We start from the raw sequence: 12,160 nt of genomic DNA on the forward strand, positions 1-12,160 counted from the left end.
TCAATCTACCATCCTGTACGTATGCTCACACTTCAGTTCTTCATTCTCATAACTTTTGTACTCTCATTATTAACATCAGTTTCATAGACCCGTGTTGGAATCCAAAAAACATGCTAAACAGATAATTCATAGTAGTTTCTGCATTTTGACTAATACCTATACCTAACCTAGCGTTCAAAATATTAATAGAGATCAACTGAATAGGCCTTGTGTTTTTCCAGTACTGATACCTACAGCATTACAGCAGTAAATGTGTAAAAATAACAGTTTATGATATTCATTTTATACAAATTATGAACAATGTGAATCTGACAGCTGTTCTTGATATTATATTAGAATGTCATGATGAACAGATAAATGAAAATGCTCCAAAATGACTTAATGGACATCCATAAAAAAATCAAGGTTCTAGCTTCTCATGTAAACTTGACATTTCTGAGATAAGGTTTTAGCTTGACAGCGTTTACACGTGGACAAAATTGTTGGTACCCCTCGGTTAAAGAAAGAAAAACCCATAATGGTCACAGAAATAACTTGAATCTGACAAAAGTATTAAATAAAAATGCTATGAAAGTGCTTTTTGGTGACTTGGTGTGTACCACACGCAACATGGACCAGAGGAAGTGAAGGAAAGAGTTGTCTCAAAAGATTAGAAAGACAATGTTCCTGTGACAACAGTTGCACATATTATTCAGAAATTTAAGATCCATGGGACTGTAGCCAACCTCCCTGGATGTGGCCACAGTAGGAAAATTGATGACAAATCAAAGAGACGAATAATACGAATGGTAACAAAAGAGCCCAGAAAAACTTCTAAAGAGATTAAAGGTGAACTTCAAGCTCAAGGAACATCAGTGTCAGATCGCACCATCCATCGTTGTTTGAGCCAAAGTGGACTAAAGTCTAAAGTATAGGAGACGACCAAGGAGGACACCATTGTTGAAAACAAATCATAAAAAAGCCAGACTGGAATTTGCCAAACTACATGTTGACAAGTCCCAGAGCTTCTAGGAGAATACCATATGGACAGATGAGGCAAAAATTTAACTTTTTGCCAAGGCACATCAGCTCTATGTTCACAGACAGAAAAATGAAGCATATCAAGAAAAGAACACTGTCCCTACTGTGAAACATGGAGGAGGCTCTGTTATGTTCTGGGGCTGCTTTGCTGCATCTGGCACAGGGTGTCTTGAATCTGTGCAGGGTACAATTAAATCTCAAGACTATCAAGGGATTCTAGAGAGAAATGTGCTGGCCAGTGTCAGAAAGCTTGATCTTAGTCGCAGGGCATGGGTCTTGCAACAGGATAATGACCCAAAACACACAGCTAAAAACACCCAAGAATGGCTAAGAGGAAAACATTGGACTATTCTGAAGTGGCCCTGAGCCCTGACCTAATAGTGATTGCCTCAAAAGGTTGTGCAAGTTTTTAAATAATTCTGTGGAAGCATGGTTGAAAGCAATGTCTGACTTTCATTGGTTAATTTTCATAGCATTTTTATTTATTATTACTTCTGTCAGATTCAATTTATTTCTGTGACTATTGTTGGTTTTTCTTTCATTAACCTAGGGATATGTACAATTTTGTCCATGTGTGTATATGCAATGTATGCTATTGAAAACTGTAAGGAGAAAAGATGTTAAATAAAAAGAATTAAATAGCGAATACAGACATAAATTTGTCAAGACGTTTTATGTTCTTCAAATTCTATTTTGGAATCCAAAAGTAAACAATATTATGCCTCTTATCTTCATCCATGAACACATTTTCAAGTGTTTAGTCTTGTCACCACCTCTTTAGACTCGTCATAGTTCCTGTAAACTGCAAGGTGGGTCCTTCATGGACTGGATTTGTTTGTACAGTATATCTTGAAGAAGCTTATTTGGATTTGGATCTGGAGAAGTTGCAGGCCAAGTCAACACCTTGAACACAAGCATCAATGAGCTTTGGCCACTCACGACTGTGTCGCTGGTCCACCAGTTTTCATTCCTTGGGCAACTTGTGGTAGGTTCTGACACCTGTACACCCCAGGATGGCTGCAGTTTTGAAGAAGCTCTGATCCAGACCGTCCAGCCATCACAGTTTGGCCCTTGTCAAAGTCGCTCACACCATTACACTTGCCCATCAAGCAAAATGCTAACTTGCTGCCTAATTTAGCCCACCCACTACCAGGTGCCATTATAACAAGACAATCAATGTTAACATTTTATTTGTTAAGTTATGGCTGGTTGGTGTAAGTAAACCATTCATATTCTACATTCAGTGTTTATTACTTTCTCAGACATTACTGTATGTCTTCCAATCATGGAGCCCATCTATTATAATTAGGATAGATGGCAAATGGATCTTTTTATATGGCCACATACATTAACAATGAACACACATTTAAGTCATATAATAACAAACATTTAATTATTTTGGACAAAACCACAAAGAAAACACATTAGTCAGTTAACTGTGAGGTCCAAACACATTTATTAGATCAACTAAAGTTAAGACCTTTAAATTGCATAAAGAGAATTCTGCCTCTCAATTCAGTTCTGCCTCACACTCCACTTGACATAAGGCATGTCCTAAGAAAGGTTGACATCTGCAGGAGAATCTGACCACAGGAGAAATTATGACAAACTGAATTCTCAGAATTTTAAGAAATATCAGGAAGAACAATTTCACCTACCGTCAATGATTTCACCAACACCCACTTTTCTGGCTTTATCTTTAATCAGTGTGAGCGTTTCCATAGCAAAATGTACATTTTGTTCCCACTGGGATTAGGTTTGGTATATTCAGACAGCGGTTTTGGTTTCAACAGTTTTCCTAAAAGGTGTGCTAGAACTTTCTTCTCTTTTGCACAACACACTTAAAGTTGGTTTTGACTGGTGGATAAATGAGAGATGTTTTCATCAGGTGCAGCGGCACTTGTAGTCTAGCACAGATCTCAAATGCCAAATGCCACATTCCAATGCTTTTGTGTTCAAACAGTGGAGGTGGTAGAGTAGCTGGTGCACTTCTTTTGCTGAAGAACAGGACGTCTCAGTCTTAGAACATAGAGGAGATGTTATTTTTTGGAACTTCTGCACTGTTCTGCAGCAGGAGGTGATGTGACTGGTCATACTGTTTCTTCTTTGGATCATCTTTAAGCACTCTGGGCAGTAGAAATGCCCTTTGAGGTCTACAGTCTAAATTGCATCAACATATTTTGTATCATTCAAACACAGAATACAGGATAGCAGACACAGTCATAAAAAATGTAAAGCATGTGCAAATGTAAATACAGTACCTTTAAAATCCAGTGCATTTTTAAGATGGACTTCAGTGTGTCTTTGTGTTCTGGGCAGTCTAGAGGGTTTGAACATTTTGGCTGGACACAGAGGACAGTGTTCATAATGGCAACAACTCTGGCACGTCTTCAATTTTAGTGAAGATTCTGTTTTTGTCTATAAAAGTATAAAAGTAAGACAAAATAAACCAACATAACTACAACTTAAATAAAGAAATAATTATTATGAATTAGTAATAATTAATTATATGCTGTACATTTATAAAGTGTGATATTTAACTATATATATATATATATATATATATATATATATATATATATATATATATATATATACGTTTAAATGGATAAATGACACATTAATCAAATAAAGCAATCATCCAGGTAAGGCCGCGCCTTACAGTGATGCGTATGATCACACCCCCGACTACTAGCTACTACTTCACACACGAGGAGAGGCAGCGCACGAGATTGCTTCTGTTTACAACCACGTGGTCAGCGCGTCATGTCCGTCCCCACAGAGGAAGCGAATCCCAGGTTGCTGAACTGTAACATGGATAATATTTCTGATATCTTTTCTAACGTCCGTACTTATGGCCTCTTGCCAACCAGTACACTTTTCCTCAACTACGTATTTAATCTGGATGAAGGGCAAGAAAGTCACATATGAAGAGCTTTCCATCAGTTCCAAACAATGCAATTGTGTTTAATGCCATCCTTTCAAGAGCAATAATGTTATATACACATCTGTTTTTCTGCTATCTTCGGGAATACCTGTAATCCAGTTATGATTAAAGAAAATTAAAGAAAAAATCAATTTATTCCAGAATGACACCACGTGTTCCACATGGAATTGCAATTATAGTTCTCAATATTAGTTGGAAAAATATTAGTTTTTATCCACCAAATTTACCCAGCCCTTTCGGTATCAACATGACATAAACTGATATAAACTATTCACCATGGTCAAGTTGGTTATCCTACCCTATTCTGGTCAAGAGTTAAGAGTTAAGTCAATAAACATAACCAGCTAGTTTACCAGTATAGTAATAGTATATTTTCTTCTGGATGACCAGATTTTCAGATAGCTTGACAATCAATGACCAGTTTAGACCATCTGAAACCAGCTACTTGAGAAATCTGGCCTGAAAATGGATTTTTCAGCAGGAATTATACAAACAAAACATCAGAGCAGGTACACTCTTGATGTTCTGTGTTTCCAGTCGGACCGCATATTTCGTAGCACAGAAAGTGTTCAGCATGGGAGTTTAACAAGACAGAAATTCAGTTCAGATTTAAAAGATGGAGAACGTGACAGAAGGAAAATGGGACAATTTGCCCGTGAAGATTCATGACGGGATACTGGTGACGTTAAGAAAACTGGGATTTACATTCATGACTCCAGTTCAGGTATTCTCATTACTCTTGTTGCGATAGGAAGAAACTGGGAACTCCTCTAACATATTCTGGTTCCGTCTGTACTGAAATCGGGCGAAATTGACCAAGCAGAATTTAACCCGATGACTGTCCCATAATGTCATTCTGTTCTGGACAAGGTAAACTAAAAAAAACCAAAACATCCTGCTTTGTGAAGAACCTTACTTTTTCACATGTACTTCAGCACAACGATACTTAAATATTTGACCACGTATCATGCTATCTCTACCAGTTCGGCTTATATTATGGGTTCCAACTACTATATGTGTCTTTTATTGAAACTTATGATGTTTTGTCAGTTTATCTACCAGAGATAAAAGTAATACACCTACCATCAGGAAGACTGCAGAAGTTTGTAATACAAAAAACAAACAAAAACAAGGCAAGACCTAGACAAAGATCAGGACTTTGATCAATGTGCTTTGGACAGATAAATCTTGATCTTGCCATGATGCTTTTTTTAGACAGCATCCCACGCATGAAAATTAGGCTTGTGCCATATAGTTCTGATAGTAGATGCTGTACTTTGACATCAACTGGGGTAAGAGGTACCTGTAGATCCCGTGATCACAATTTAGAATTGCTGGAGACTGTTGGAGACAGGTTGTCAGTTGTTATTTATTTTGTTATCAAAATAATTGTCTCAGTATTGTTTATATGTCCATATGTTTAAATATATAGTTTTTAATGAGGTTAAACTGCATATTTCGCCATATGCAGCTCCGTGATATAGGCAATTTAATACTAAGATTCTTAAAGAAAATGGGGTGAAAATGGAGTCTTGATGTAATCAAGAGTTTCTCATTTCAGTCTGCCTGCATCCCTCTGTTTATGAGAAATAAAGATGTTGCTGCTGAAGCGGTAAGGATAGCTCTTTCTAACTACCTAACATCAATAACTAAGTAAGTTAAATAAAACTCATCAGAATCAACAACAATCAACAATTTGTTTTTTCAGGTTACTGGAAGTGGGAAAACCCTTGCGTTTGTCATTCCTGTCCTAGAAATTCTTTTAAAGCGTGAAGAGAAGCTGAAGAAAATGCAAGTAAGTGCACCGGCCATCACATCACATTGATAGATGTATTAAACACCTAATTTGAACTTCAGTTCACTGACCACACAGACCCCTACCCTGTCCTCCCACTCATTGGCCTTTCTATTTGATATATACAAAACGCATATCAACAGTGTAGCAGTTGGACTGTTGTAGGGTAGTGCAGAGAAGAAAACAGATATTAACAGATATATAATATTATAAATACAGCATGTAGTTATTTTACACATCTCCCCCATTCATGTGTTTTTGTTGTGTTTGGAATAGATGCACAATGTTCACCCTTTTTAAGAGCTAGATTAATGATTTTATTATCACTGCAGGTTGGTGCTTTGATTATTACTCCAACACGAGAGCTGGCAATGCAGATCAGTGAAGTTATGGGACAATTTCTTGAGGAATTTCCTCAGTTCAGGTTAGTATGACCATAACGTTGTGCTTTCTATTACAAATTATTTGCAATAGTGTCTAACTGCAAGGAACATTTTGTGTCTGATAGAAATACTAATTTTAGAATGCATAAAATGTGGATAACCGATAGTATTACCCAATATGCTTCTATAGTTTTAGTGCTTTACTGGCAGATACAATTATCAGTTCTTCATTGTCACACAATGTAAACTCAAATAAACAGCAGGAATACAGTTGTAAATAATTTAAATATTGAAACACTATTTACTGCATTATTGAGGAATTGTCATGTTTAAATCCTGGCATTGCTGCAGTCAAAAGGTCTGTCATTATAAACCAGCTATCCAATTGTTTTATATTACTGTTACTGTCAAAACTGTGAAATTGTATATACTGTTCATACATATCAGCAAAATGTCAGTTGCGCCCTAATGAACATGTAGCACAATGAGAAAATAATGTATTCTTGTCATTGCAGACAGATTCTTTTGATTGGTGGAAGCAACCCCATTAAAGATGTCAATAATTTCAAGACCAATGGGTGGGTAATGACTGGTTTAATTGAAGTTTTGTTATCCACAGTGACCAAATCTAGCGTAATGTGACACGATACAATCTTTTTATCTCTTAATTTTAGGGCAAACATTGTGATTGGAACACCTGGACGTCTGGAGGATATGTTTAGGAGGAAAGCTGATGGGCTAGACCTGGCCAGCTGTGTAAAGGCTTTGGATGTACTGGTTCTAGATGAGGCAGACAGGTTGCTGGACATGGGCTTTGAAGCAAGGTGCTCTTTTTTTGCATATAGAACATATGTGACACAGTAATGTAGTGTTTAGAAAGCTCTCTGATTATTAAGATGTCTTGCTCTGTGTTTTCAGTCTGAATACTATCTTGGGATATTTGCCCAAGCAGAGGCGCACAGGCCTTTTCTCTGCCACACAAACTCAGGAGCTGGAGAAGTTGGTGAGGGCTGGCCTCCGCAACCCTGTTCGCATTACAGTGAAAGAGAAAGGAGTGGCAGCAGCTAGTGTGCAGAAGACCCCAACGAGGCTGAGTAATTACTACACAGTGAGTAGAATCACAATCTTCATGTCTTCTCTAATGCATTTTCGAATAACTGGAACACAGACTCACTAGTGATGTAGCCCTCTAAAGTGTTGGCGCTATCATCGGGAGATTGCTGGTGCCTCAACCATCCATGGCAGGGAGTTCTACTTTACTGTCATTGAGAAAGTATGTGCCGTTAAAATGCAGTTAGCATCTAATTAGACATGCAAAGTAGCAAACATATAGTGCTGAAGTGTTAAATTGATGTGGAAATGAGCATAATGAGGTAAGGTGCACATATGGGACAGCAACTTCAGCCCCCATTAAAAAGCCTATATCATGCAAAACTATTTTTTCTGTACTTAAAAAGCATGAAAACATTGTCTACTTATTAAACTGTTTGTTGCTTAGTCCAAATAGTTAAAAACTTAAGTTAAACTGCAAAAGCAACCCATTTCAAATTGATTGTTTTTGTGACACCACGAAAATCAGTGGACTTGCTTTTGTCCATCTAATCAGCCTACAACAATTTAACACTGCCTATTTCCATTGAAGTTATAAGGAGTGTTTCAGCATGGGCTGTTTTTGAGTGAGGCACATGACAAGAATCCCAAAATGGTTTACATAAAAATGTACTACCTGCTCTTTGTAGGCTCTGAATTGTTAGGGCTACAGTCATGTACAGCTTACAGAGGACTGTCCAGTAAAGGTCCCAACCCATCCATTGGATACATCACATACAGTGAGCTGTGGAGCTGTCTTGTGCCATATCATGGAAGTGTTCTATTCCATTTACTTAACATGTTCTTTTACAGTCTTACCAATTGGGAAACATTTGAATTCAGACCCCTGTTACTGAGGTATTATGCTTCTGAGGTTTGGCAAATAGTGGGGGCAGTATTAGTTGGGAAATAAAGCAACGAAACTAAGTGAATAAATGCAATGTACACAACTGCATTTCTGTGTAGTGCTTCAATTTTTGCACAAGTTTCCTTTTATCTCTGCTTTATCTCCTGATTTATCTGTAGATCTGCAGAACTGAAGATAAGTTTAACACACTGGTGGCTTTTCTGAGACAACACAAGCATGAGAAGCAGCTTGTCTTTTTCAGGTATTTACTAATCTGTTGAGTTTTTTTAATACCTGTGCTTTTGAGTGATAAGTAAATAATGAATCTTAAATCACATATAAACAATAGCAATAATGTATTATTAATGAAATAAACAGAATTGTATTGTTTTATGTACATTCCTTTGTTTTATGCATGCAAAGCGACTTAAAGTATCATACAAATCACAATATGAATAAAATATTATTATTGTTGTAAAATGAATGCAAAGATGCAAGTGTGTTTGTTTCGAGGGGCATAATATATTTTGGTTTTGCTTTGTTTCCACAGCACATGTGCTTGTGTAGAGTACTTTGGCAAAGCCCTGGAGTTCTTGGTCAAAAATGTCCCCATTCTTTGTATCCATGGAAAGATGAAGGACAAGCGAAACAAAATATTCTCTGAATTTCGACAGCTGAAGAGGTAGAAGCCATTTGCTGGGCTCTGAGAATCAACATTTCTTGCTTTGGTTTGTGTGACTAGACAGAGCTGTTGTTGAAGGATTGAGCTTGAAGTAGCATATCATAGTCCACAGTACAATAAGACATCTAGGGAGGTAGTACTGTACGAAATATCGAACATAATATATATTTTGCAATTTTATACTTTCATTACATCAAACCAAAGTTTGTCACATGCATAGTCATATGAGGTACAGCTAGCAGTTGTATAATATATCATATAAGGATAGAACATATAAAATATAAAGATAATAGAAAATGTCAAATAAACATAAAGGTGTTAATTAAATGGGATTAGGCATGATTTCCTTTCTGTGTTAATCATTTAGAGCCACTTTCTCAGACCCAGATTAAGGCTAAACCTAGACCAAAACAATTTTCAAAGGTTGACTGGAATGGCAGATCAGTCCAAAATCTGACCTAATCAATGTCTTTGGTGTTCAGATGATGATAAATGATTTTAGTCATTGGGTCAAGCACTGTGGTATCAAAATCTTAATTCTGGTATTGGGAGAACCATATGTGGGTAAACTATTTGGGTGAAGTACTAATATGTCTTTAAGGACTTCATTGTGATGTTTGTAATTTGCAGTGGGATACTTGTGTGCACTGATGTAATGGCAAGAGGCATTGACATCCCTGATGTTAACTGGGTACTACAGTATGACCCACCTAGCAGTGCAAGGTAAGGTGGTCAAAAGTAGCGTCAGTAGTTATAAATTTCATTCATCAACAGATTCTGATATTGACCAATATTTTCTCATAAGATTTGTTTTTATTTATGAGGAGAAGAACATCCACCATAATGAGAGCATAGCTGTGAACTGCGATCATAATTCTGATGTAGACCTTTTGCTTGGACTATTCTTAATTTGTTCAAGAACAAATTTAGGACTGTTTTTAGGAAGATATTAATGAATGAGGCCCAATGATTGGTCATGTAAAACTTCAGCAGACAAATGTAATTTTTTTTCCTTTAGTTCTTTTGTGCATCGGTGTGGGCGAACTGCTCGTATTGGGAACCGAGGAAGCGCGCTTGTCTTTTTGCTCCCGATGGAGGAATCCTATGTGAGTTTTCTCTCCATAAATCAAAAGGTAAGTTTAAAAAAAAAAAAAAAAAAGCTTTGTTCTCTACACATGCAGTCTCATCATTTTAACTATGCATGCTAATTCAAACTAAATGATAAATTGATTATTTTAATTAATACTTGCACTGCTTAATACACTGCTTGTCCTGCAGTGTCCGCTTCAGCCACATCCTCCTGTGAATGATGTGGCAGATGAGCTGCCCAAACTGAAAGCTCTGGCACTTGGAGACAGGGCATTGTTTGAGAGAGGCATGAGAGCTTTTGTCTCCTTTGTCCAGGCCTATGCTAAACATGAATGCAGCCTTATATTCCGCATTAAAGGTCAGTTGTTATTGACATCTGTATTACATGAAAATGAGGTACTCTTAAAGCCATAGATCTCTCTCGAGGTACTCTTTTGTAGTTTTTCCTCTTATGTTAGCAGTCAGCTGTGACATTTTCAAAGTTGAGTGCAGTTATCAAGTAATACAGAGGTGTACAGAAGCCTTGTGTAAACCACAGACCTAAACCATTGACTCACTGTTGGCTGTAAAAATACACACAAGTTTGTATTTATAATGATGGAGTGGAGTGGAGTAGCATGGTATATAGTTCAAGTTTTTTTGTTTTGGCATACAATTTGGACAATGTTAATGGATGAGGTATACATTCAGGGAGACTTCCAGTAGGAGAATAACAATGTTCATTTACTATAAAGCTGAATAATATATATACATAATAACTACTAAGAATGACAGCATCTGCCTGTGGTAAGGGAAAATTCGATCTCTTTTAGATTTTCTATTAATTTTTTAACTAATTTTATAGACCTTTTCCTGTGAAAACTCTGAATTAGTGTGTTTGACACTTGTTTTCTCATTTTAAAGCTTACCTTTATTAAAACACAATATATTATGTGGTGTTAGGACATTCCATAATTGAGTATACTACTACACTACAGGCCAGATTGTGCATGTAATACATCTAAAGTTTCCCATTTGTTTCTGTCAGATTTGGACTTTGCATCATTAGCTCGGGGCTTTGCTCTTCTCCGTATGCCCAAGATGCCTGAGTTAAGAGGCAAGTCATTCCAAGACTTCGAAGAGGTGACAGACACAGACTCAATCCGTTACAAGGACAAGAATCGAGAGAAACAGCGGCAAAAGATGCTACAACAGCAAAAGGAGAAAGACAAAGAGATCATACCCAGGAAGAACTTTGTGAAGAACAAAGCCTGGTCCAAGCAGAAATCCAAAAAAGACAAAAGGAAAAAGATGTCAGCCAAAAGAAAGCTGGATGAGGTTGGTTTTTGTTTCATTTAACAAGATCACCACTGTGTCGGCATCAAAAAATCTTTAGTTATGTTTTAGTTGAGATTTCAAGCAATTCCCTGATTGCCGTTGTGGATTCCCATCAAAGCAGCACTGCCCACACTTGGAAGGTGTAATTTATGGTTTGAGTCACTCCTCAAAAAGAACGTATGCATTGCATTTACACATGTATTTTCTGGACAAGCTGAGTGGTAATGAACAGTCACTGATAGAAGCATGTGGACTGAGGTGGTAGAATTATATTACATTTAATAATAATTAATTTAACTCTGGTTATGTTAAATAAATTATTATTAATTTATTAAATTAAAACGGCAGTTTTAGTGCAAGGTCTTGTGCAGCTCCACCGAAGTTCCATGATTGTAGTTACCAGCTTTCTGGCCCAGAGTGGGAATGACAGATGACATTTTCCCTACTACTGTCAGTGTACCATCAACAGGATTCTGAAGCTGCTATTTTAAAGTAAACATTTTGCATAATGTTGTTTTTACCTTTTGTTGCCTGTTTTGGTTACAGGGATCAGATGTGGACGATGAGGATATGAAGGAACTTTTAAGTGACACATGTCTGCTGAAGAAACTCAAAAAAGGAAAAATCACTGAAGAAGACTTTGATAAACATATAAGTGCAGGGGGGAGTTTGAAACATAAAAAAGCAGGACCCTCTCTAGAGCCCAGTTCAGGAGGAGAAGATGAATGAGCTGAACAAAAACCTTTTTGAATAAACCTCCTCTGGTCCAGAAATCTCTACACTGCACAGCTACACAGACAGCCATTTAAACAATGGCTATATTGTAGCAACAAAAAACAGTTTCATTAAGATAATGCTATTTTGTTGTTCCTTTATGTACCAATTGTAAAGTTATTACAGTGCATTTTGTAGAAAATACAGCATGTGTATTATGCAGATGTGCAAATCGAGCAAAGCTTCATATAAAAACACAGACTTTAAAAATATATAT

At 36.9% G+C, this 12,160-nt stretch overlaps 1 protein-coding gene across 1 annotated transcript; it reads left to right on the forward strand.

Annotated features, from left to right (window-relative positions):
• Window positions 1-4,532: 4,532 nt before the first annotated feature.
• Window positions 4,533-12,155, forward strand: ddx55 (DEAD (Asp-Glu-Ala-Asp) box polypeptide 55). Its single transcript, XM_072658706.1, has 14 exons — window positions 4,533-4,691; window positions 5,529-5,579; window positions 5,676-5,762; window positions 6,095-6,186; window positions 6,661-6,723; window positions 6,820-6,969; window positions 7,064-7,253; window positions 8,261-8,343; window positions 8,632-8,763; window positions 9,394-9,486; window positions 9,782-9,896; window positions 10,042-10,210; window positions 10,880-11,169; window positions 11,716-12,155. Exons 1-14 carry the CDS (start codon window positions 4,584-4,586, stop codon window positions 11,896-11,898), a joined length of 1,806 nt encoding a protein of 601 aa, XP_072514807.1. The 5' UTR covers window positions 4,533-4,583; the 3' UTR covers window positions 11,899-12,155.
• Window positions 12,156-12,160: the final 5 nt, after the last annotated feature.

Source organism: Salminus brasiliensis, chromosome 16 (assembly GCF_030463535.1).
Source record: "Salminus brasiliensis chromosome 16, fSalBra1.hap2, whole genome shotgun sequence".
NCBI lineage: Eukaryota > Metazoa > Chordata > Actinopteri > Characiformes > Bryconidae > Salminus > Salminus brasiliensis.